This window comes from Heterocephalus glaber, unplaced genomic scaffold, assembly GCF_053883595.1.
Source record: "Heterocephalus glaber isolate CG9 unplaced genomic scaffold, H.glaber_assembly_v1.0 deba00001569, whole genome shotgun sequence".
Taxonomy (NCBI): domain Eukaryota; kingdom Metazoa; phylum Chordata; class Mammalia; order Rodentia; family Bathyergidae; genus Heterocephalus; species Heterocephalus glaber.
In genome coordinates, this window is record NW_028258354.1 from 9,793,620 (window position 1) to 9,816,443 (window position 22,824).

The 22,824-nt window shown below is 38.0% G+C and overlaps 2 protein-coding genes across 11 annotated transcripts in view; both read left to right on the forward strand.

Moving 5' to 3' along the window:
- Xpot (exportin for tRNA) overlaps nt 1–8,310 on the forward strand; it is a 37,536-nt gene extending 29,226 nt beyond the window's left edge. For all 8 annotated transcript variants that reach the window (XM_004861118.4, XM_004861120.4, XM_004861119.4 and 5 more), the window contains 3 exons: nt 908–979; nt 4,061–4,117; nt 6,924–8,310. In XM_004861118.4, the coding sequence (XP_004861175.1) occupies nt 908–979; nt 4,061–4,117; nt 6,924–6,950 (156 nt within the window). In that variant the 3' untranslated portion in view covers nt 6,951–8,310. The remainder of the gene's footprint in view (nt 1–907; nt 980–4,060; nt 4,118–6,923) is intronic.
- A 1,771-nt stretch (nt 8,311–10,081) lies between these two features.
- Tbk1 (TANK binding kinase 1) overlaps nt 10,082–22,824 on the forward strand; it is a 51,385-nt gene continuing 38,642 nt past the window's right edge. Inside the window, exons 1-3 of one of the 3 annotated variants that reach the window (XM_004861122.3) lie at nt 10,100–10,201; nt 10,811–10,906; nt 12,742–12,858. In XM_004861122.3, the coding sequence (XP_004861179.1) occupies nt 12,772–12,858 (87 nt within the window). In that variant the 5' untranslated portion in view covers nt 10,100–10,201; nt 10,811–10,906; nt 12,742–12,771. Of the gene's footprint in view, nt 10,202–10,810; nt 10,907–12,741; nt 12,859–22,824 lie in introns of all 3 variants that reach the window. The other 2 variants (XM_004861123.3, XM_087192367.1) reach the window with 2 other exon arrangements.

The following is a 22,824-nucleotide window of genomic DNA, read 5'->3' on the forward strand; positions in this document are numbered from 1 at the left end:
AGTTTTTGATTCTGAGAGAGATTTAAAGGGTTTTCAACTTAGGATTTTGACTTTTCTCTACACTTAGGGTTATGGATAGGGTTAGCCCTGTGCTAGACCGAATTGGTGTATGTTTGGGGCCAGTAGAGGAGCTATATAAAGATGAATAAATGTCCCTGGCACTTGTGTAGCTCAGAATCCAGGGAGACCAATTTTATGAGTAGTTCTCAAAGGGCTACGTACTTTAATAAAGATATATAAAATATTGTGGTACTAAAGCTGAATAAGCAATTTTACCAAGGAAGCAACCTAAGTAAGCCATAGGGGGGAAAAAACCACCTTTTTTTTGATAGATCTTAAGACAAATGTACATTGCTTGGACTGCAAAGAAGAGGAACTGGCATTCTTGGTAGAATTAGATGGGGTGGAAAGATAGATCAGGTGTTGCATAGTGAATTTTGTGTGAGATAATAGAATTTTTTAGCTGAGGTGTGGAAGCAGAAGTGATAGCTACATGATAAAACAGGAACAGATGGTTAAAATCCTTGTATTAAACCAGAAACAGTGGTGCATGCCTATATTCCCAGCTACTTGGGAAGATTCCAAGTTTAAGGCCAGCCTGGCCAACTTACAGAGCTCCTGTCTTAGAAGGACTGGAGCTATAGCTCAGTGATAGAGCACCTCTGGGCTCCATCCTCGGTACAGAGGAGGAGAGAGGTTAAAAAAAATAACCAAGCCTTGTCCTGGGCATGGTAGCACACACCTGTAATGCTAGCTAATTGTGAAGGCCCTGGTTTCAATGCCTAGTACCTCAAAAAAAAAAAAAATCACAATACTGTGTTGCTTTTAAAATATGCATGTGTTGTTCTAATTTCTTTTTAAGTATTATTAATGTCTTTAAAGAAAATACTTATCTTTTAATCTTTAGGGCCCAGAATGTGTTCAGTATCTTCAACAGGAATACCTGCCCTCCTTACAAGTAGCTCCAGAAATAATTCAGGTAAGAGCTCCCCTGCCAGATTTCATTCTTAATTTAATTAAAGAATATGAGGGCTGGGGATTTAGCTCAGTGGTTTTGCCACCTGCTGCACAAGCGCAAGGACCCTAGTTCAATCCCCGGTACCAAAAAAAAACAAAAAAGAATGTGAGTGTATAGGTCAATCTGTATTTTGATTGAAGAAAGCCAGACTGCATTTGCCTTGATATTTTGCTATGTATAGGATAGCAAGAGTTTTTAAGTAGGGTGGAGTCCAAACCAGAGGATCTGTAAAATTAAGTGAATAAAAATTTATATTTTTATTATTAACTTCTAACAAATTTCCTGCCATCAGATCAGATAGATGACAAGTCACAGTAGTAGTAACATTCCCTGTGACTTTGTCTAGTAAAAATCACAGATATTTTCATGCTGCATAAGTGGTTGCAGATACTGAAATACTGTTTATACATGTCACTGTTTTGGAATTATTACTAATAATAGTATTAGTAATTACTACTCTTTAGTAATAATTCCAAAACAGTATTATTAGTAATGGCATGTATATATCTTATAACCTAGTAAGAGATGAGTCTTGTTGTTTTACTACATCTTAAATATTTTGATAACATAATTCATTAGAACTTTTTTACTTTGTATCTGATGGTATGGTATTTTATACGTTTCAAAAACACATTCTGAAAGGAGCCTATAGGCTTCTCCAGATGGCCAGAGGGGAGCATAGCACATACAGAACCTCTGTTCTGAAAGTTTGTGCCAGGTTTATCAGTGTTTCATTTGTAAATCTGAAACTATATTTTGAGATAAGTGGCTAGAAAGTTACCTTATACTTTTATGTTTCTACAAAGTATAATAGCATTCAGTTATTTTCTTGTGGTATAGTTTTCCAAACTTCTTGTCAAATAATATACACAGCTAATGCAATATCAAACTTTTTATTAAACCTGCAATTACAATCTGTTATATAGTCTAAAATTTGTTTCTTTACCAATGATGTTTTAATATTTTTTGTTTTATTTTATTATGGTAAGACAGCATAAGATATACATTCCTAACATTTTATGTATATGTTACAATATTGTTAATTTAGGAACAGTGTTGTACTTAACAACATTAGGGGCGTGCTCCCTTTGGCAGCACATATACTAAAACAACATTAGGGGGCTCTCTAAGATATATTTTAATATATTTAATATATCTAACATATCTAATATTTATTAGAAATATATCTAATATGTAGACATAAGATATAGACAATATAATATATTATTTAATATATCCTAATATATCTCTATATTTAATATATTTAATATATCTCTAAGATATATTCTAAGATATATTTCTTGCATAATTGAGACCTTATGTCCATTGCCAACTCCCATTAGCAACTTTCTCCTCAGATTCTATAATTTTGACTATTTCCACTTTTGCATCATTTTGGGTAGTATGAATATTTTAACATGGGATGTCTTTCAATGATACATTTTAAAAATTTTTAGGGCTGGGGTATCGCTGAGTAGTAGAACATTCGTAAAATCCTAGGTTTAACACAGCATCAGTGAGGGAAAAAGAATGCTTTAAACTGTTTTTATAATGCTGGCTTTTAAGAAACATTGAAAGTTGAGAAATAGAGTAGTTAAATACATAAACTAATATTTTCATAAAAATAATGTTATTAATTACTCATGAACTTTGTGCCCTTGAGAAGTAGAAGTAGACCACTCAGTTTATAGATTATTATCCTTCCAGATTGCTAGGTGATACAAATTATGTCTTTAATAATTTGATTGTAGAAGGTAGTACAAGGAACCTCAGTTTTCTCTCTTTTTTTTTTTTCTTCCGAACTCCAGACCTTGCGCTTGTGAGGCAGGTGCTGGAACCACTGAGTGAGCTAAATTCCTGGCCCTAAATTTTCTCTTTTTAATATGCCTTTTGTTCTTTTTTTTTTTTTTTTGGTACTAGGGATTGAACTCAGGTTCTTGTACTTGCGAGGCAGGTGGCGGAACCACTGAGCTAAATCCCTGGCGCTCTTTTTGTTCTGGCAACATTTTTCGCAGAGTTGTACTAGAGAAACTGCCTTTTTTTCTTTTGTTTCAGCTATGCTCAGTGACCTATCTTACTGGATTACAGGCATAAAAATGTGGTTTTTGTACCATTCACTCTTCTCAGGCATAAGTTCACCTTGTCCAGGAGAGGCATGTTCTCAAAAGTAAAAACAGCCTGTCTGATAAGTGTTGTATTTGAAAATGGCATATAACCTTTTATGGTGAGGGTTTTGGGGGGTTGATTTTGATAAGCTATAATAGGAATACTGTGGATTTGAAGCATTCTTAATGTTCACTGATAGATGAATAAAGAAAATAGGGCATATACATATTGGTATTATTTATCTGTATGTAAAAAAGAAAATTCTGTCACATGGTACAGCATAGATGAAACTTGACAACATTATGTTAAGTGAAATAACCACAAAAGGATAAATACATCATGATTCCACTTTTATGAGATACCTAATGTGGTCAGACTTATCAAAACAGAAAGTAGAGGGCTGGGGATTTAGCTCAGTGGTGCTGCAGCTTGCCTCACAACTGCAAGGTCCCGAGTTCGATCCCCGGTATCAAAAAGAAAAAAAACAAAGTAGAATGGTGATTGTCGGACTGAGGAGGAGGAAATAGGAATTGTTCTAAAGGCATAGAGTTTCAGTTTCGGAAGATGAAAAGGCTGTCGGGTGTGGTGGCACCCGCCTGAAATCCCAACACTTGGGAGGCTGAGGCAGGAGCCTTACCCCAAGTTTGAGGCCATCCTGGGCCACACAGTGAGTTCAGAACCAACCTGAACTACATAGGGAGACCCTGTCTCAAAATACTAAAAATAAATAAATAAATAAATAAATAAATAAATGGCTTCAATGATCTGCTGTGCATGTAGTTAATACTACTATGCTGTACATTTAAAAGTGTACAGATGGTAAGTTTATGTTTTTTGCTACAATTTAAAAAAAGAATACTGAAAATATTAATGAATTGTGATGGATGTAATACACACTTACTGATTCTTCTCTTTCCTCCTTTCCCTACTTTCCAGGAGTTTTGTCAAGCACTTCAGCAACCTGATGCTAAAGTTTTTAAAAATTATTTAAAGGTAGGTATTTGGAAATTTCCCTGTCTTCATACAGCTAGGTAATATTTGAAGTCCTGGAGAGAATACACATATGCTATAGTTTGACTGTCACGTACTTTCGGATCTTTTGGTTCTAAAGTCTGCTTCCACGAATCTGCAGTTACAGATGTTTCTGTAACAGATGTTTCTGTGAAGCCCCTTTCTGCTAAGGTCTTGCAAAAGATCATTTAAAGTTATATACATGCCCTGAGTATATCGGTATGAAAATGCAATTTTCTTTCATTTTCATGATGTAATTGAATGGGAACTAGAGGATTGGGAAAACAAGAAATCTTCATCAGTTGCCCATGTTAAATTGAAAGGAAGAAACTAAAAATATAAAAACAGAAGTATGTATGTTATTTTGAAACATTTGAGTTGTGTAACAGACAAAAAGGGGAATCCTAAGATTTGGCATCAAAGCTCTTACATACAAAAATCACTGAATTAAAAAAATTAACCTAGTAGTTGGCAAGAAGTACTAAGTGTTTATTTGGTGTTCATACTTAATTAAATTCATGTGTATTCTTCTGGGTCATCAGTCATTTCTCACTTCATGAACTGCTTCTTAGATACCAAGCAAGTACTGTGTAACTGCTGTGGATACCACTCTTGAGTGATTTTTCTCTGCTCAAGAGGCCCATGGTCTAGAAACAAAGTTAGTGTAACAGGATGCAGAACTGGATTTTTTTTTTATTTTGGGGGTTGGTTTGTTTGGGGTTTTTTGTGGTATTGAGGACCAAACCTAGGACCTCATACATTTTAGGCAGATTCTCTACCACCAAGCTACACCTTCAGCCCCACGTTATTACTTTCATTCAGCAGACTTGAGAACAAAGCACTGAATTCCTTGGTAGAAAGCAACAAGTAAATGGCTGCCGGTTCTTTTGTGTAAGACATTCAGTAGAGTTCATACACCAAAGGACTGCACTCATTAAATAATTGAATGAGTCATCTTCTAATTTTGATTCTTTTTTTTTTCTTCCCGGTATCAGAGATCGAACTCAAGACCTTGCGCTTTTGAGGCAGGCACAACGCCATTGAGCTAAATCCCTAGCTTAATTGTGATTCTAACATGTTCCTGTCAGTTATTTTTCTAGTTTTATCATTCGGAAATCTACCCTCCCTTATTCGCCCATAAAAATACTCAGAAAAATCTTTGTTAGATCAGTAACAGTAAATCTAGGTTCATTGTAGACTTGTGCTCCACATGTATTTACTCATCTGCACAGCATTTATAAAATGTCTTCCTCCTTAGCCCAGCTTGTCTGCACTGACGGCATCATCTTAGGCATAGCGTTGTCTCGGTGTTAGTATTGTTCTTCTAGTTGGAAGAAGTGAAGTTCATACTTTGTGCCCATTTCTCTCTTTGATCTCAGATCTTCTGAATTTTTCCTCCCTCTCTGGGTAGGCTTACCTCAGTCTTATCTCACTCTGATCTCCATTTGTTCTAACCCGGTGGTTATACTCAAAAACATGTTATTACTAATTCATTGCCTTTCCTCATATTCTTCCTAAACCCATTGTTTACTAAAAACAAGTTCATGTTTCTTAGTTTGGCATTTAACTTTTGTTCTGTATTCTGATTTCAGACTACTTTTCTTATTTCTCTTGAAGGTACTGTCTTTGCTATTACTGTTCCTTAAAAACCCTGCCTTGGCCACTGTGTTGTCTTCCTTGGTGACCCACTCTTAACACTATAGGGCATACTTCTTTTCCTACTTTTTCTTGGCCCAGACTTGCTCTGCAGAGCCTGTTTTTTTCCCTACCTATAATAAAACTCTGCTACTGTTAAAAAAAAAATCCTACCTGGGCTGGGGATTTAGCTCAGTGGTTCTGCCACCTGCCTTGCAAGTGCAAGGTCCTGAGTTCGATCCCTGGTCTGCCCCTGGTCCACCCCTGGTCCGCCGCCCCCCCCCCGAAAAAAACCGACCTTATTAGAAACCTTCCTTTATGAACTCTGCCCATTCTTGTATTCTTACCTTAAGCATGGTCTCCTTGAAAGACTTTCTTTTGCTTATATAGTAATTCTTCTTTTCTCAACTTAGATTATTTGTCGATTAGATATCTAATCTAGTCAGTCTCCTTTTTTTTTTTTTTTTTTCCTGGTACCGGGGATCGAACTCAGGACCTTGTGCTTGTGAGGCAGGCGCCAGAACCACTGAGCTAAATCCCTGGCCCTGGATATCTAATCTAGTGGATGCTAGGGATACGATGAATGATAAATTTAGTCTTTGTCCTCCGTGAATTAACTGCCTGCCATTTACTATTTCTAGTGCTCACATCCTTGACTGAATGAATGGCAGTGTGTAACACTGGATAAGTGCCTAGCACAACCTATAGCTTATTCCTTGGTAGTCTCAAATACTAAATTGGAAGTACCTTTAATTATCAAATAAATTAAATTCTGTAAGAATTCAAACTGCTGTCTTTAGCTCAAAATTTAATTTCCCAGTGTTAATTTTGAAAGTAGCTTAAATCAGTGTAAAGGTTTTGAGAGCATGTTTTCCTCGTACTACTTGGACCTCACAGAATTATAATAATACCATATTTTCACTACTTTCCCAATTGAGTAATGTCAACAGATTTATATCTAGACTTTATCAAATTCTTTAGAAGACAAAGTTCTTACCTTGGATTATGTATGAATTTATAAATTATGTGAAATGTTTTCAGTATCATACATTACAAAAGAGTGACTAGCATTCAGAACTTGGAGCCATTCTTCATGTAGAAGAGGTTTAGTTTTCTGACATTTGTATTAATTGTGTGAATACTTTATTCACAGGTGTTCTTCCAGAGAGCAAAGCCCTAAGGACTGGATTTCCCTGTGCCTATGTCATGATCAGGAATTCCAGTTAATAATTTATAAAGAAATAATTTTTTTGTGTGCCATTCACACTGGTCTTTTAACATTGTTTTAAGATTACAGCAGTATACGTATTGGGATTTTTCTGTAAAATGGATATAATTTCCCTTAAATACAAGTATGTAACAACAAGAGAAGTTGCTGCATGCCAGTGCAGTTGTTCTATATAAAAATGTTGGTAATTGCAGAATTATCCTAGTACCTAATTTTTTCTTTATTTCAAACTTTAAATCCTTTAATAAACACCATAGAATGGAAAATACTTCTTTTTTTAAAAAAATTGCTGAATAGAAAATGTTTGAAAATTTAGTTTTCTTTTATGTGTGCAGACACATAAAATATAGGGGAAATACAACAATCAAAACTGATTTTTTTTTTGTAGATAGCCAGTACATTTCCTTAAACTACTTCAATGCCAATGTGTATTCTACAAAGAGAATGGGTTCATAAATTCATTGATTTAAAAGCAGGTGCCGATATTTTTTATTAAAAAATAAATTTTACCTAGTGAAATCTATCAAGTCTTTTCTGGAATTATTATAAATAGCTTTGTTTTCCCTTCTTAAATGCTCTCTGATTTTCATTTAAGATTTTGCAAAAACAATGTGGATGCCTTATTTCACTTAATTATTCTCCTAAAAGGGTACATGCAACTTAATTCTGTTAAATAAGTCTTTTTTAAATACACTAGAAAAGTCCTATGTGAATCTGTTGTTAAAATTAAAACAATGTTTTTCCTCTGTTTTCAGGTGTACTTAGAACAGAATGTACTTGTGTGTTTATGATGTTTGTAAATACCATAGTCAGCTATTATTTAATTACTGAAAGTATTCCCTCATTTTTATTCATGGCAACTGAAGAAAGCAAGAGGAAAAATAATAGTATCAGTCACATTGGAAAAGAGAAGAGGGACAAAACCAAAAATAACTACAGACATTTAAGTTTATTTTAAAAGCCCATTTAAAATTTTTAGAAAGGAGGGCTGGAGATGTAGCTCAGTGCCAGATCATACATCTAGCATGTTCAAGACCCTGGATTATATCCCCAGCACCAAAAATGAAAAAAAAATTGTGGGATGGGGGATTGGTTTGTTTTGTTTACCTTTGGTTTTCATGGATGGGCCTATAAATTCCCTCAATTGTATTCTAAATTGTGCACATGAAATCTCTTTAATCCCAGAAGAGATTTGAAAACATTTTCTTTACATCATGGAATAAAGGTACTAAACTGACAGTTAACTAGACAAATAAATCAGTGGAATCTATTATACTTCAATAAAAATGCTTCTAAAAATGGGTAAGTGAAAGCTGGGTGTTGTTTTTTTCTTTTTTGCTAGGTTTCCCTGTACTATGGGAGAGATAATTGCATCTATGACAATAGTAATTCTGCAAAGTACATTAATGAGATGAATGACATAGTAATTGAAAGTTTATATAATACAAGCTCAGGACCCCAATTAAATAGGTTCCAATATTATGCCAGTTATGCCAGTAACTGTTACTAGAACCTTAGTTTCCCTAGCTTAAAAATGGAGAAAACAATGGTAGCTACTTCATAACTCATTAAGAACTCAGTGTGTTAAACATGAAAGCTTATTACAGTAGCTGACACATAAGGCCTTGATGTTAGCTTGTATTACTTTACTAGTAATTTTATACATGGAAAAGTAAGACCTTTTCCCCTGGCTCTTCAAAGCCCTTCAGGAGATTAATGTATTCAGAGCTAAGAGAAATCAGGACGTGGAAATCAGTGTTTAAATAGAAATTAAACCACATTATATAATGTATAATTGTGGTCTTCATTCCTTGAAGTTGCCCCAAGCACCATCAGGAAACTCTTCCGTCAAGAGATGTTGTTAACAGAAGCAAGCACCCAAACAAACATCTCAAGGTTAAATATCACTTGTTATAGGTGAGATAAACGAGGCCCAAAATTTACAGATTTGTGAGACTTGGCTGTGGAGCCCCAGGGTTTTATGATGCCTACTTTAGTCCTGTGCCTAACAGTTTATTTAAATCTTAATACTTACCTTAATTGGTTCACAAGTGGCTTGACCTTTGAAGAAAGTACTCCGTGTTATTTTAATGTGCATTATCACTTTCTGGGGGCAGGAGAAGGGGAGTGGAGACAAAGTCGTGCTATATGGTCTAGGCTGGCCTTGAATTCTGTAGGCCTCCTATCAGTCTCAAGTGCTAGGATTACAGGTGTGTGCCATGCCTGGCTATGTACTGTATCTCAATATAAATATGTCACATTTCCTCCCACAACTTTGAGCTGTGAGTTTTACAGTTGTCCGGAAACTGACAGGCCTTTGGGTCTTGTCTTTTAATATCAGAAAACAAATTGGTTGGAATTGTAAGCAGTGAATAAATGTGTTATTAGAATGAATTCACTTAAACATTGTGATGTAAACTTCTAATAAAGTAACTTACTAAGAATTCATTGGACTGGGCTTCGGTTATCTCCATTGTGCATCTGATAAAACAGACTTGCCTAAAGTAATGGGCAGAGAGAATTGGGACTGAACTGTCAGGTCTGTTCCATTGAAATGTCTCCGCTCCTGGGTCTCAGCTCTCTCCTTGGATAAAAAAAGACTTGTGCTGTACTGGGTGAAAGACTTACAGCTGCTTGAGCAGGACCTGATTTTGGTACTGGTTTTAGTCTTAAGTTCTCCAATATGGCCATTTTCCAAACTATAATCTGAAAGGTAATTATGTGAACATACTAAGAATTTGACTTCTTGAATACTGTTGAGATGATCTGGCTCCACTGCAAAGCAGTCTTTAAAACGGATACAAATATATTCTTCCAGACTTCCTCAGATAGCCCCTCAACGCGTCCAGCATCCTGCCCAACTGTGATTATCTAATTGTAACCCTTAGCTCCCCACTGTCATCGCACGCTGCGCTTCGTCTGCGGGCGCTCGGGACAGGGCTGGATCTGCAGTTGAGGGAATCTGAGTTACTGGTGCAGGCAGGGCTGCCAGCTGACCCCCGCACTCCCCGCCCCTCGCCTCAGCAGCCCAGGGAGCTCTGTCCAATAGCCGCTAAGGTGGCTGCCTCACGGGCCGGCAAGTATGCGCACGCGCGCGACCGTGGTCACGTGGCTTCGGTCGCAGCTCTCGAAGCCGGAAGTGGCCCCGGGCACTAGAAGGCGGGGGGAGCCTGATAGCGGTGGCGCGGCAGAGACCCCGCTGGGTAAGTGGGGCGGGGGCGGGTGAGGGGCAGGGACCTTCCTGGGCCGGGGCAGCAGGGTCTGCGGCGTCAAGTGCCCTCGCCTACTGAGGAAAGTTGGGCTGCTGAGTCAGAACGGGAATGAGCGGGCGACCTGGGAATCCCCGCATAACCAGAGGCCGAGCTCCCCTGGACCTGGCTATACCAAAAACGCCCCCCAGGGGCTTGGGGTGCCCGAAGCCTGGTGCCAGTCGCGCCAGCCCTGTTTGCTTCTCTCTGCGCGCCTGGAGGCCGACGCTTTGACCTGTGGCCCCGGGTCCGGCAGCTCTGGGCACGGAGAGGAGTCGGGGTCTGGTACCGGTCTGGGCCCTGGCCGCCCCAGGAGGAAGGGCTACCTGCTTTCGTTCAGATAGACCCGCCGCTTTTTACTACTCCTTCTGTGCATAGACGCGATTGGTAGTTTTTAAATGGACTGTTTTTGCGGATTAAAGAGTCTTTTCACTAAGGTTTCAGGAACTGCTTCACCGGAAGCAGAAGAGGTACTAAATATACACAGACAACGTGCTGACTTCTAACCTTTCCTTGCTCCCAGTTGATCTGGTTTGTGGGTTTATTTTCTAATCCATTTCGCAGGAATTCTTGGTAGCTACCCTCAAAACAGATTCTCCACCGTAACTGTCAAATTTATAAGCAGAAACCGACCTTTTTCACTCTGGAAGCTCAAATACGGTATGTCTCAAATAAATGACATAGTAGATAGTAGTAGACTTTAGAAATCCTGGAACCATGTTACTAAACCTGTTTTCATCCTTGGTAACTTTCGTTTTGGATGGTAAAAGAAAGTGGACTTAAGACAATCATTAGTAATATACTTGCTGAGTGCCTGCCTATACTGTACTTTTGCCAAATATAAAGATGTATATATAGCAAGCACTGGGTGAGTGTGCTGAGTCATGTTTTAGCATGGGAGTATGATGGGGTCATTGGAAGATAGTTTCAAAAGACATTTATCCTCATCACTTGTGGACCCATGTTTTGTTTTTTTAAATCAGGTTATGGACAGAATAGATATTTTCATTGATAAATGTGTATTATATTATCTACTGGGTTCATTTGAGTACTTGGTAATATTTTCCACTTACAGCTACTGAAACAGCAAAATTACACTAATAAATGAAGGTTTTTCTATTAGATATATGAGTAAATTATATTATCTCCAGATTGGAATGCAGTAACTAACAAATGTATTACTTGGGAAAAGGGAACCGTTGCTTATTTCCAATAAATTGAGCTACGTAAGATCCCCTGTCTTGAGCCGGGGATTTAGCTCAATGGTTCTGCCATCTGCCTCGCAAGCGCAAGGTCCCAAGTTTGATCCCTGGTACCAAAAAAAAATTTCCCTATCTTAATTAGATGGGTAGTAAAATTATATAACTATTGTCTAATATTCATGAGATTGTTGAAATTTAGGCCCCTTACTATTTACTATGTTCCTAACTCTGCTTGGAAATTTGGTAGTCATTAATGCATCATAAAATACCCAGTCCTGTGTACTGCTTCTTGTTCTAACTTAACACTTGATCTTAGCCAAAAGACGGAGAAGCAATTCTCTTGTTATTGCAGGTGTAAAGGAGCATAGTAGAACTAGTGGTTATGTTGTATTAGCATGATTCATTTTTATTCCAACATGGAGTTTAAACATTTTTAATATCTTTATAATTTCATAGCTTTTCAGCATTAAAGGACAAGGCTGGACATGATGCTTATTTTTTTAAGACTTGGTAATATATATACATATATATATTTATTATGTGTATAGTTACATACAATACTTGGAAGTTAGAGAAACTATCCTTAAATTTCAGAAGAGTTAGTAACATTTCAGGAATAGTAATTGTGGTACCTGTCTTTTATGATTGTCCGGCTCTATGTGGATGAAATTTTACTTTGTGGAAATGTTACGTAGTAACAACAGTTGTTTCCATTAGTGTTGTCCTGCCCTTGAAGAAAACAAAGTAAATGTTACTGTCTTTCTATAACTTGTATTACTTTTCTTTATTTTTAAATATTTAAAAATATAATTTATCATTGATAAACAAAACTTAGCCACTTTCTCGCTGCTAAGGCACAGTACCCAACACTCACAACTTCAAGAAGAAGTGTATTTTGGTTCACGGGTACAGTCCCTGGGTGTCTGGCTTCAAAGCAGAAACAGCATGGTGGAAGGGCTTGGGCATAGGAAAGCTGCTCAAGTCATGGTGGCCAGGAAGCAGAGAGAAAAGGGCCTCATTCTCCCTGACAAAGAGAAAATTAGAAGGAAAATACTTTTCTCAACCTTTTTGAGTTAAGCTGAATACATAAGATATCATTAATAGTTTTTCCAGAGCCCACATAATGTTTTTTTCTCAAATTTTGCTAGAAACTTACATTTTTACATTGGATTGTTTATAACTTCAATTTAGCAATGAATACTGTGTAATCTTGAGACTAAAAATAGCTAACATTTGTTTCTTAACTCTGTCATTTCCTTACATCATACATACAAATCTTTTCTTTTCCCATAGTAAAACAAGAGAACGCCTGACAAAGCCGAGATGCAGAGCACTTCTAACCATCTGTGGCTTTTATCTGATATCTTAGGCCAAGGAGCTACTGCAAATGTCTTTCGCGGAAGACATAAGGTTGGTACAGTTAAAACTGAAATTTTGGTTTGGTTTGGTTTGGTTTTGTGGTACCAGGAACAGAACCCAGGGTTCTCTACCACTGAGCTATATCCTTAGCCCTTTTTATTTGAGACAAGGTCTCACTAAGTTGTCCAGGCTAACCTTGAATCTTCCTGCCTTAGCCTCCTGCATAGCTGGGATTGCAGGCGTGGCATCTTTTTGTCACTGAATATATTCTTTACTGAGAAGCACGTGTACATTAAAATGTTTGACTTGGTGATTGTGATTTATTTCATCTAAGGAAAAATTTTTAATGATTTTTGTGATTATTTAAGGTTTAGCTTGTATCAGAGGCAGTGAACACATCTCCCAATGGTGGCAGAGTTTATGTGTTACAGAATGGAGAAAAATTAAGAGGCTGATTGAAAAGGGAATGGGAATGGGAATAGGAGTGGGAATGGGACTTTAGTATTGTGACTTGATTCTTTCCTCACCCCTGCTGCCTGATGGTAGTGAATGAGCTCACTGACAATAGAGTGGTTTGGGGTGGACGCAGAGATGTAGGGTGGAGGGGAACCTAATGATTCTAATCTGTTCTGCCAAGGGTTCATGCCCCTTCTACAGCCCATTCTACAAGGCAGATTGGAGTAAAATGAGATTCTCAACAAGAAGCCCAGGGTTAAAAGGCTATTTCCTGGTATGAGGTAAACCTGGTAATGGAATGGGAATAGAGGAAAGGGGCTGATCTCAGAAGCATTTCAAGAACCAAAAGATTTTGTCAAATTCTGTATTAGGGGATGAAAGTAAGCATTGTTAAAATAATTTAAAAGGAAGAAATTGAAGGTAACTAAAGCTTCTATTATGGGAAAGAAGCTAGAAAAATAATGGAGTAAAAAATCTTTATAGTGCAAGTAATGCTAGTTTTTCAGCACTATGAATTTGCTTTAAGCTAAATGATATTTGGAGCCTCCTAACATCTTTACTTTCTGAAACAAGGTCTGTAAACATTTCAGTAGGGAGGAATGTCTTCCTGTTTTCCTTTAGCCTCAAGATTACCAGCAGTCCTGACAGTGAGATAAGCATGCAGGAGAGGGGTTGTTTCCTCTGATGAGAGAATATGATCATAAACAGCCATGATGGCTCACAGAAAATGATTCAGAAGTGTCCTGTGGACAGCTTTTAGTATTTTCCCCTCTCATTCTGGATCCTTATTTAAGTTTATTCTAATCAATCTTAAATATTCCTGACCTAGAAGTTGCTTTTATTTTATACTAAAAGAAAACAGGCAGTGACAGAGAATTTAGCATTGAAAATACATTTTCCATCTGTCTTCCTGAGTTCCAAATTAACTTAACAAACTTTAATGATTGTTTGGTATATGTCAGGCACTGTGATGGACCTAGTGAATGCAACTACATACAACCAATGTGCAGTTATACCCAGTTTGCTTTAGTAGCAAGGAGGTATAGAATGGAAGTAAACTGGAAACTAATGGGATGACAGTCAGTAGAAATTGGGTGAGATGTATTTAAAGTACCTGCTATCAGGCAAGATAGTGCTTGCCTGCTGCTTGGGAGGCTGAGGCAAGGGGATCCAAGTCTGAGGCTAGTCTGGGCAATTTAGCAAGACCCTGTATCAAAACGGACCTGGATAGGGATGTAGTCCAGTAGAAGAGCACTTGCCTGACATGCACAAGGCCTTGGGTTCAATCCTTAGTACTGAAAAAAAAAAAAAAAGTACCTGGCATTACTAGATACATTTCATGTACTCTGGTTCTGTTTCCTTACTTTCTCAGTGTCCTTCATGTACATGCCTGTGTGAAGTAGGTACTCTGTAAATGTTTGTTGAGTGATGAATATATGAATAAATGAAGACAGATTAGACTACCCTAAAACAACTAAAAGTTCCTCAAAGATAGATGTGCTTTTTCCAGTATAGTGTGGAAATTAAAATAAGGATTTGAGAGATTAGAGACTTGGTGACATATGGTGACATACACCTGTAATCCATTACTTGGGAGGCTGAGGCAGGAGGATTATGAGCAAGTTGAAGGCCTTAGTGAGATCCTATCTCAAAAAAGATGACTTAAAAGGTTGCTAAAAAGTAATTTAGTATTTGGTTTCTAACAGTCTTCTCGGGGATGTGTTTTGAGAAACCATGTTTATTCTTTTGTTTTGTTTTTGTTTTTGTTTTGTTTTGTGTGGGGGTTTTTTTTTTGGTACCAGGGATCGAACTCGGGTCCTTGTGCTTGTGAGGCAAGCGGCGGAACCACTGAGCTAAATCCCTGACCAACCATGTTTATTCTTAAAGATACAATTTCAGGTATTTAGGATTACTCAAAAAAAATCCTGCCTTTACTATTGAAAGGATTTTTAGTTAGTATTTGTTTGTGGAATATAATGATTACATTATTGTGAGTAGTTGGTACTTGTACATAACACATCTTAGTTATTTTTATGTCCCCTTCCTATCCCTTCTCTCCAGCTGCATTTTTTCCCTACCCTACATTGCCACTCCTTCCTCTATTTTTTCCTATTGTTTCTCTTTTATTTTGCTCATTGTATGTATTTTGGATTTCTCGTGTGAGAGAAACCATATGCTATTTAAGCTTGTGTGTCTGATTTATTTCACTTTAATATTACGGTCTCAGGGTGCATCCATTTTTCTACAAATGACTCAAGTATATCCTTCTTTATGGCACAGTAGTACTCCACTGGGTATAAATATTACATTTTCTTTATCCATTCATCTGCTGATGGACATACAGGATGCTTCAAAGATTTAGCTGTTGTGAACTGTGTTGCTGTAAATATGGGTATGTATGTATCACTGTAATATGATGTCTTTAACTCTTTCAGGAAGATACCTAGTAGAGTGTCAACCCCATCTGGGTTGAGTAGAATTTCTTTGAGTTTCTTGAAGAATCCTATTCTGATTTCCATAGTGGTTATACTAGTTTACATTCCTAGCAGTAATGAAGAAAGATTCCTTTTTCCCCCTGCAGCCTTGCCAGCATTTGTTGTTATCTGATTTTTTGATGATAGGTATTCTTTTTGGGGTAAGATGGAGTCTTGGTGTTGTTTTAATTTGCACTTTTCTAATGGCCAAAGATGTTATGCATTATTTTTAAATTAATTTTATTGGTACATGTCTGTGATATAAATAATGATCACATTCATCATAGGGAATTTGTATGTGTTCATAATATATCTTGATTCTTTTTTCCTCATTCCTTTCCTTTGCCTTCAACTCTTCTTTCCCTCCTTATTTACAAAACTTTGTTTCCATTTTTTTCTTCTATTCTGTTTTTTTCCCTTTTCTTTTTTCCTTTCCCTTTCCTCCTTCCCTTGTTCCCCTTCCCATTTGAACATTTTTGATGTATTTATTGGCCATTTGTATTTTTTCTGCTGAGAAGTGTCTATTCATTTCATTTGCCCATTTTTTCATTGGGTCTTTTATTTTGGGAGGGGGTTAATATATTCTAGATATTAGTCCTCTGAGGAATAGCTGGCAAAATTTTTTTCCTATACTATAGGTTGTCTCTTCATTTTGTTGATTGTTTCCTTTGTTCTGCAGAAGCTTTTAAATTTCATATCCCATTTGTTGATTTTTGGTGTTATCTGTTGTGCAGTGGGAGTTTGTGCAGAAATTCCTTGCCTATGCCTATATCTTCAAAAGTTTTACCTATTTTCTCTCCCAGCAGATTCTTTTTTAATATTTATATCTTTGATTCATTTTTATTTTAGTTTAGTACATGGTGGTAAATATTGGTCTAGATTCGATCTTTTGCTTCTGGATAGCCAGTTTTCCCAGCACCATTTGTTAAAGAGGCTATCTCTCCTCCAGTGTAAGTTTTTGGCCCCTTTGTCAAAGAACAGGTAGCTGAATGTGCTTGGAGGTGTTTCTGCATCCTCTATTCCATTGATCCTCATATCTGGGTTTGGGGGGTGGTTCTTTTTGTTTTTGCCAATACCATGCTGTTTTTAATCACTGTAGCTTTGTAGTATAACTTAATCCAGAATTTTGATTCCTCTTGCCTTGATTCCTCTTGTTACTTCTTTGATTCCTCTTGTTACTCACAATTGCTTTTGCTATTCTGTGTCTTTTCTGGGTCCCTATGAATGTTACGATTTTTTTTCTCTAGTTCTCTGAGGAATGCTGTTTGGTATTTTCATTGAGGTTGCGTTAAATTTATATGTCAATTTTGGAAGTGTGGCCATTTTGAGTATCACATCTGCCTATCCAGGAACAGAGGATATCTATCCGTTTTCTGATATACCCTTCTATCTCCTTCAGAGTACTGTAGTTTGCATTGTAAAGGTCTTTCATTTCCTTGGTTAGGTTAGCTCCTAAATCCTTTTTTTTTTTTTTATGCTAGTGTAAAAAATATTTTTTCCCTAATTTCTTTCTCAGTGAGTTTGTTATTGATGTACAGGAATGCTATTGTTTTTTGTGTGTTGACTTTATATCCTGCTATGCTACTAAATATGGTTATTCTAGGAGTCTTTTGGTGGAATATTTTGGTTTGACTGTAGAAGATTGTGTCATCTGCAACTAATGGTAATTTGACTTCTTCCTTGCCTATACATACCCTTTCATTTCTTTCTCTTGCCTAGTTTTTTTGGCTAATATTTTGAGAACCGTTTGGAACAGTAGTGCTAATAGTGGACATACTTGCTTTGTTCTTGATTTTGGAGGGAAAGCTTTAAGCTTCTCTTCAATTAATGTGATGTTGGCCATTGGTTTTACATAAATAGCTTTTATCAGATTGAGATAAGGTTCTTCTGTATCTACTTTCTTCAGAGTTTTTATCATGACTGGATGCTGGATTTTGTCACAGGCTTTTTCTGTGTCACTTGAGGTGATCATGTGATTTTTGTCCTTGCTTCCGTTTATGTGGTGTATTACATTTATTGATTTGCTTATATTGAACCGTCCTTGTATTACTGGGATAATTTCTACTTGTTCATGATGTATAATCTTTTTGATAATTTGTTGCATCCTCTTTGCCAATATCTTGTTGAGGATTTTTATGTCAATGTTCATTAAAGAGAATGGCTTATAGGTCTCTTTTTTGGTTGGGTCCTTTTCTGGTTTTGGAATTAGGGTGTCTGATTACTTCTTGTTTCTGGGACCTAATACCAGACACCCACAACTTAAAGGAGGAAAGATTTATTTTGGGTCACAATTTATAGAGGTTTCAGTCAATAGGTGGCTGGCTCCAAGGCAAAGTGGCATGGTAGAGGAGCATAGCAGAGGAAATTTGCTTGTGGCATAGCAGTCAGGAAGCACAAGGCAAGAGGAAGGGAGATAAACCCTTCCATGCCACAGTTCCTCCCCCAACCAGGCTTCCTAAAGCCCATTTAGCTATAGGCTCATCATTGGGCTAATCTACTGATGACTGTCACAGCCCCATGATCCAATCACTTCCCCAAACCCCCACCTGTGATTGCATGAGGCTTTGGGGGGCATCTACAAATAAACCCTAATGTTCCACCCTGGCACCCAAAAGACTCATGGCCATCTCTTTATTCAAAATGCATTTAGTCTGTCTGTAAGAGTTGCCAAAGTCCTAACGCTTCCAGCATTGCTGAAAAGGTCAAGTCCAAAGTGCCCTCTGAGATATAAGGGAAAACTCCTAGCTGTGAGCACCTGTAAAAATCAAAAGAAAGTTGAACGCCACTAACATACTAATACAAATGTACAGGTAAACCTTCCCATTCCAAAAGGGAAAAATAGGGGGATAGAAAAGAATGGGACCAAAGCAAGCCTGAAATCCAGCAGGGCAAACATTACATCCATAGTTCCATGTCCAGCACCTGGGGCAATCTGTGGCAAGAAGTGAACATCAAAAGCTTGGGTGGCCTCACACCTACAGCATCGCCAGTGGTTGTAGCCCTCATGGCTTCATTCTTGGAATGGTTTTGCTCACTGCTTGTGGCTTTCCTCAGATGTTATATTAATATTATCGGGTAGCTTCTTCTAAAGTGGCTTGAACGAAGTGAGCAAAAAGCAGTGGCAAAGTTTATTTGAAAAAGTAAAAGTGAAGAGTAAGGAAGAAACTGGCTCTGCAGAGTGAGCTTGGGCCGAATAAAAGAGGAAAAAGCAAGATAAACACCTGTTCTGCACATGTGTTCCGGGATCTTGTAATTAAAGGGTCAGGCCTACTTCCCCAGCCAGTTTGCCATGACCTAATGTATTAGGTCAGTTCCACATTCTTGGTTTTTCCAACTTTCTGAGATATCAACTGCAATTTTAGCTTCACACTTACAGTTTCACATACTGCCCTCTCAGGGACACACTTCCTGGCCTCCCAGGCCTTCTGAAATCTGGCTAGAAGCCTCCTTGACCCCAAAACTGTTAGCATTCTGCCTGTGTGTAAAACCAGTACCATGTGGATGATGCCAGCATCTGCCACAAGCTTGAGCAGTAGCTGAACCCATGAATCTTACAGGTAGTTGCAGAGACCTCTGCCTGGATGGCTGATTAAGGTGAACTGGATCCTGGGGAATCAATTCCCATTCCTTAGACTGAGGTCCTGGGGCTCCTAAAGCAAAAATTTGAATCTGGGAAAAGCGGAGGTCATTTGGATTCCTCCCATACCCTCAAGGCATCTTTGTGTTGTCCACATCTAAAATATTGGATTTATTTTTAATGCTAATCTTTTTTATCAACCAGGTTCTCCTCTACTCCATCTGCAAAAGCTCTTAACTTCACTGGAGCTTCCTTTCTGGCCAGACTAAAACTTCTAAATCATTCAGCTGTGCCTTTTGCTCATGATTCTCAAGGTAGAGCTGGCTGAATGCCCCCAGCCATATCCATACCACTGCCTTATAATTAGATTGCTTTGAAATTACTTCCACCAGGGCTGGGGATTTAGCTCAGCGGCACAGAGCCTGCCTGGCAAGCGCGAGGTCCTGAGTTCGATCCCTGGCACCAAAAAAAAACAAAAAGAAAGAAATTACTTCCACCAGATTAATGAGTCTTAGGGCCTGAGCAAAATGTAGACACATTTTCTGCCAGAACATACCACATATGAGTGGGAGTCCAGCTGCCAGTGGAGTCCTTCTTCCATCTGAAACCTCCTGAGCCTGGTCTCTTCTGTCTGCATTTCTTTCAGCATTCTGGTCTTCTGAGCTTTAACCAGGATCACCCATCAAGCTCAGTTTACAGCATTCTAAGGCTACTTCTCCAGCTAGCATCTCCAAACCCTTCCAAAACTCCTCCTTTAAACCAATTCCAAAGGCTGAGCCACATGGTCAGTAGCATCACAGTGACAACCCCACTTCTGTGTCACCAAAGTCTGTCTGTCTCTGTTGTCACTGGAACACAATACACGACACCATCAACTTAAAGGAGGAAAGGTTTATTTTTGACTCACAGCTTGTAGAGGTTTTAATCCATAGTTGGCTAGTTCCAAGGCAGGGCAACATGGCCAAAGGGCATGGAAGAGGAGGTTTGCTTATGATTTAGCAGTCAGGAAGCAGAGATCAAGGGAGGAGGCAGGGACATAGCCCTTCCAGGTCGTGCCTCCAGTGACCCACCTCCAACCAGGCTTTACTTCCCAAATCATATGTAGCTATAAACTCATCAGTGAACTCATCTAGTGATGAGAGTCATGGCTCTGTGACCCAGTCACTTCCTAAAAGCCTATGAGTACATGAAGTTTTGGGTGGGGACATCTAGATATAAACCATAACACAGAGTAATGTTAGCTTCCAAGAATGACTTTGGCAGTATCCCAGCCCTTTCAGGTTCATTAAAGAGTTTGAGGAGTGTTGACATTTAGTCTTCCCTAGTTCTTACAGAATTCAGCAGTGAATTTATTGAGACTGGGGTTTTATTAGTTGGTGGGTTTTTTAAATTACTTTTTCAGTATCATTGCCTGATATTGTATTATGCAGAGTTTTTATATCTTCTTGGTTCAGCTTTGGTAGTTCAGATGTATCTAGGAATCTTATCCATTTCTTCTAAATTCTCTATTTTATTAGCATAAGGTTCTCGAAGTATTTACTAATCTTCTGGATTTTGGCAGAGTCCATTGTGATTTTTGAGTTTTTCATTTCTAATTCCATTGTTTTTTGTATACTGCATATTATTGAGTTTTTTTGTTTGTTTGTTTGTTTGAATTTTGTTTCTTTATCCATTCTGCCAATCTGTATCCTTTGACTGGGGAATTGAGAACATTCACATTGAGAGTTACTGCTGAAAGAATAAATAGCATTATTTTCCTGAACAGGTATATTCATTCTTTTAGGTTTTTTGCCATTGTTGGTTTCATTGTCTCTTTCTAGGATATCTTTGAGAATTTTCTGTACTGCTGGCTTGCTGGGCATGATTTTCTTGAGGTACTCTTTGTCATGGAATTACTTTATTTCTCCATCAATTTTGAAAATTTGGACAGTATATATAATTCTGGGCTGGAAGTTTCAGGGCATGAAACTCTTTTTCTTTCGGTACTGGGGATCAAACTCGGGTCCTTGTGCTTGTGAGGCAGGCAGCGGAACCACTGAGCTAAATCCCTGACCCTAAAATACTTTCCTCCAAGTTCTCCTGGCCTTACTGAATGTTTTTTTTTTCTTTTGTTTTGTTTTTTGTTTTTGTACTGGGAATGGAACTTGGGAACCTGCATTTGAAAGATAGGCGGCGGCACTACTGAGCTAAATCCCTGGCCCAGAAATCCTAATCTTTTTTTTTTTCTTTTCTTTTTTTGGTACTAGGGATCAAACTCAGGACCTTGCACTTGCAAGGCAGGCCCAGTGCCACTGAGCTAAATCCCCGGCCCTTGAATGGATTTTTAATCATTATATTAGCTCTTTTGTGTTATTGCTTAAATGACCAAGGTCTTAAGTATACTATTCATTGTTCAAAGTATATTACTTAACTTTTCCATTAAGTTGCCTTTAGCTACCAGTGTGTGTGTGTGTGTGTGTGTGTGTGTGTGTGTGTGTGTGTGATGACCATTGTGAATTTTAAGAAAAGAAACATAGGATGTGTAGATCTGCATGTAAGTATATACATTATTAGAGATTTATACCCTATTATTTTTACATGCTTTGACTTTGTGACAGTGAATGCAAAGTGACTGCAGATGAATAAAGGGAAAATGATACAGGTATGAGGGACTACAAAAATTTGGAAAATTCTGGCGCTGATCATAGTGGGTACATTGAAACATTGTATTAGTTTCCTTGCTTGCTCTTCTATTAGTATTCTCCATGTTTTAGACAGGGTTTAAGAGAAGTATCCTTAACTGTGTTTGGTGATATGTAGATTTGGTATTGTCTTTACCCAGGCTGAAAAAATGGAAAAACAGTGTGATTGGACTTAGCAGCTGAATGGTTTTTAAGAAGAAGGTCATATGGTTCTGGGGTAAAGGAAGGATGAATGATGGCTATAAGTGGTGAATCTGTAGTCCTGACAGTCTTGTAGAAAGTAATATAGCAGTAATAAAGTAGGAACACTACAAAGGTCCTAACATTCAGAGAACCATGAAGTTTAAGCAGAGCATGCTTGAACCCCAGGCTCAAAGATGATCTTTCCATTTGCTTCAAGGAAGTTCAGCCTTGGATAAGTGGGGGGAAAATTAAGATAAAACTCAGGAATCTAGGCTGGCCACATGTAGAGGCCTACTGATTGGAATGATTGGAAAGAAGTGGTCAGCAAGGTTAATGTGAAGAATGTGCTGTGTGATGTTGCCTGAAAATTATTGTATTTTGTGCCTCTATAGAGTCCCTACCAACTACAATTGTGTATTCTAATGCTGTGTGTACTGTCTTTCAGTAAGCCAGGTTAGAGTAAGAATAGGGTGTCAGGTGCTGCAGGACATCTGTAAAGAAGAAATGCCCTTGATCCTCCAGAGTTGGTTTCTAAAGAAACAACCTGCCCTAAGCATCCAACTGGAGTTGCAGCAAGTTACCTAGGGCAGCTATGATATAATCCAAACAGGAAGTCACTTTAACCTACTTCTCCAGCTCCTGTTTA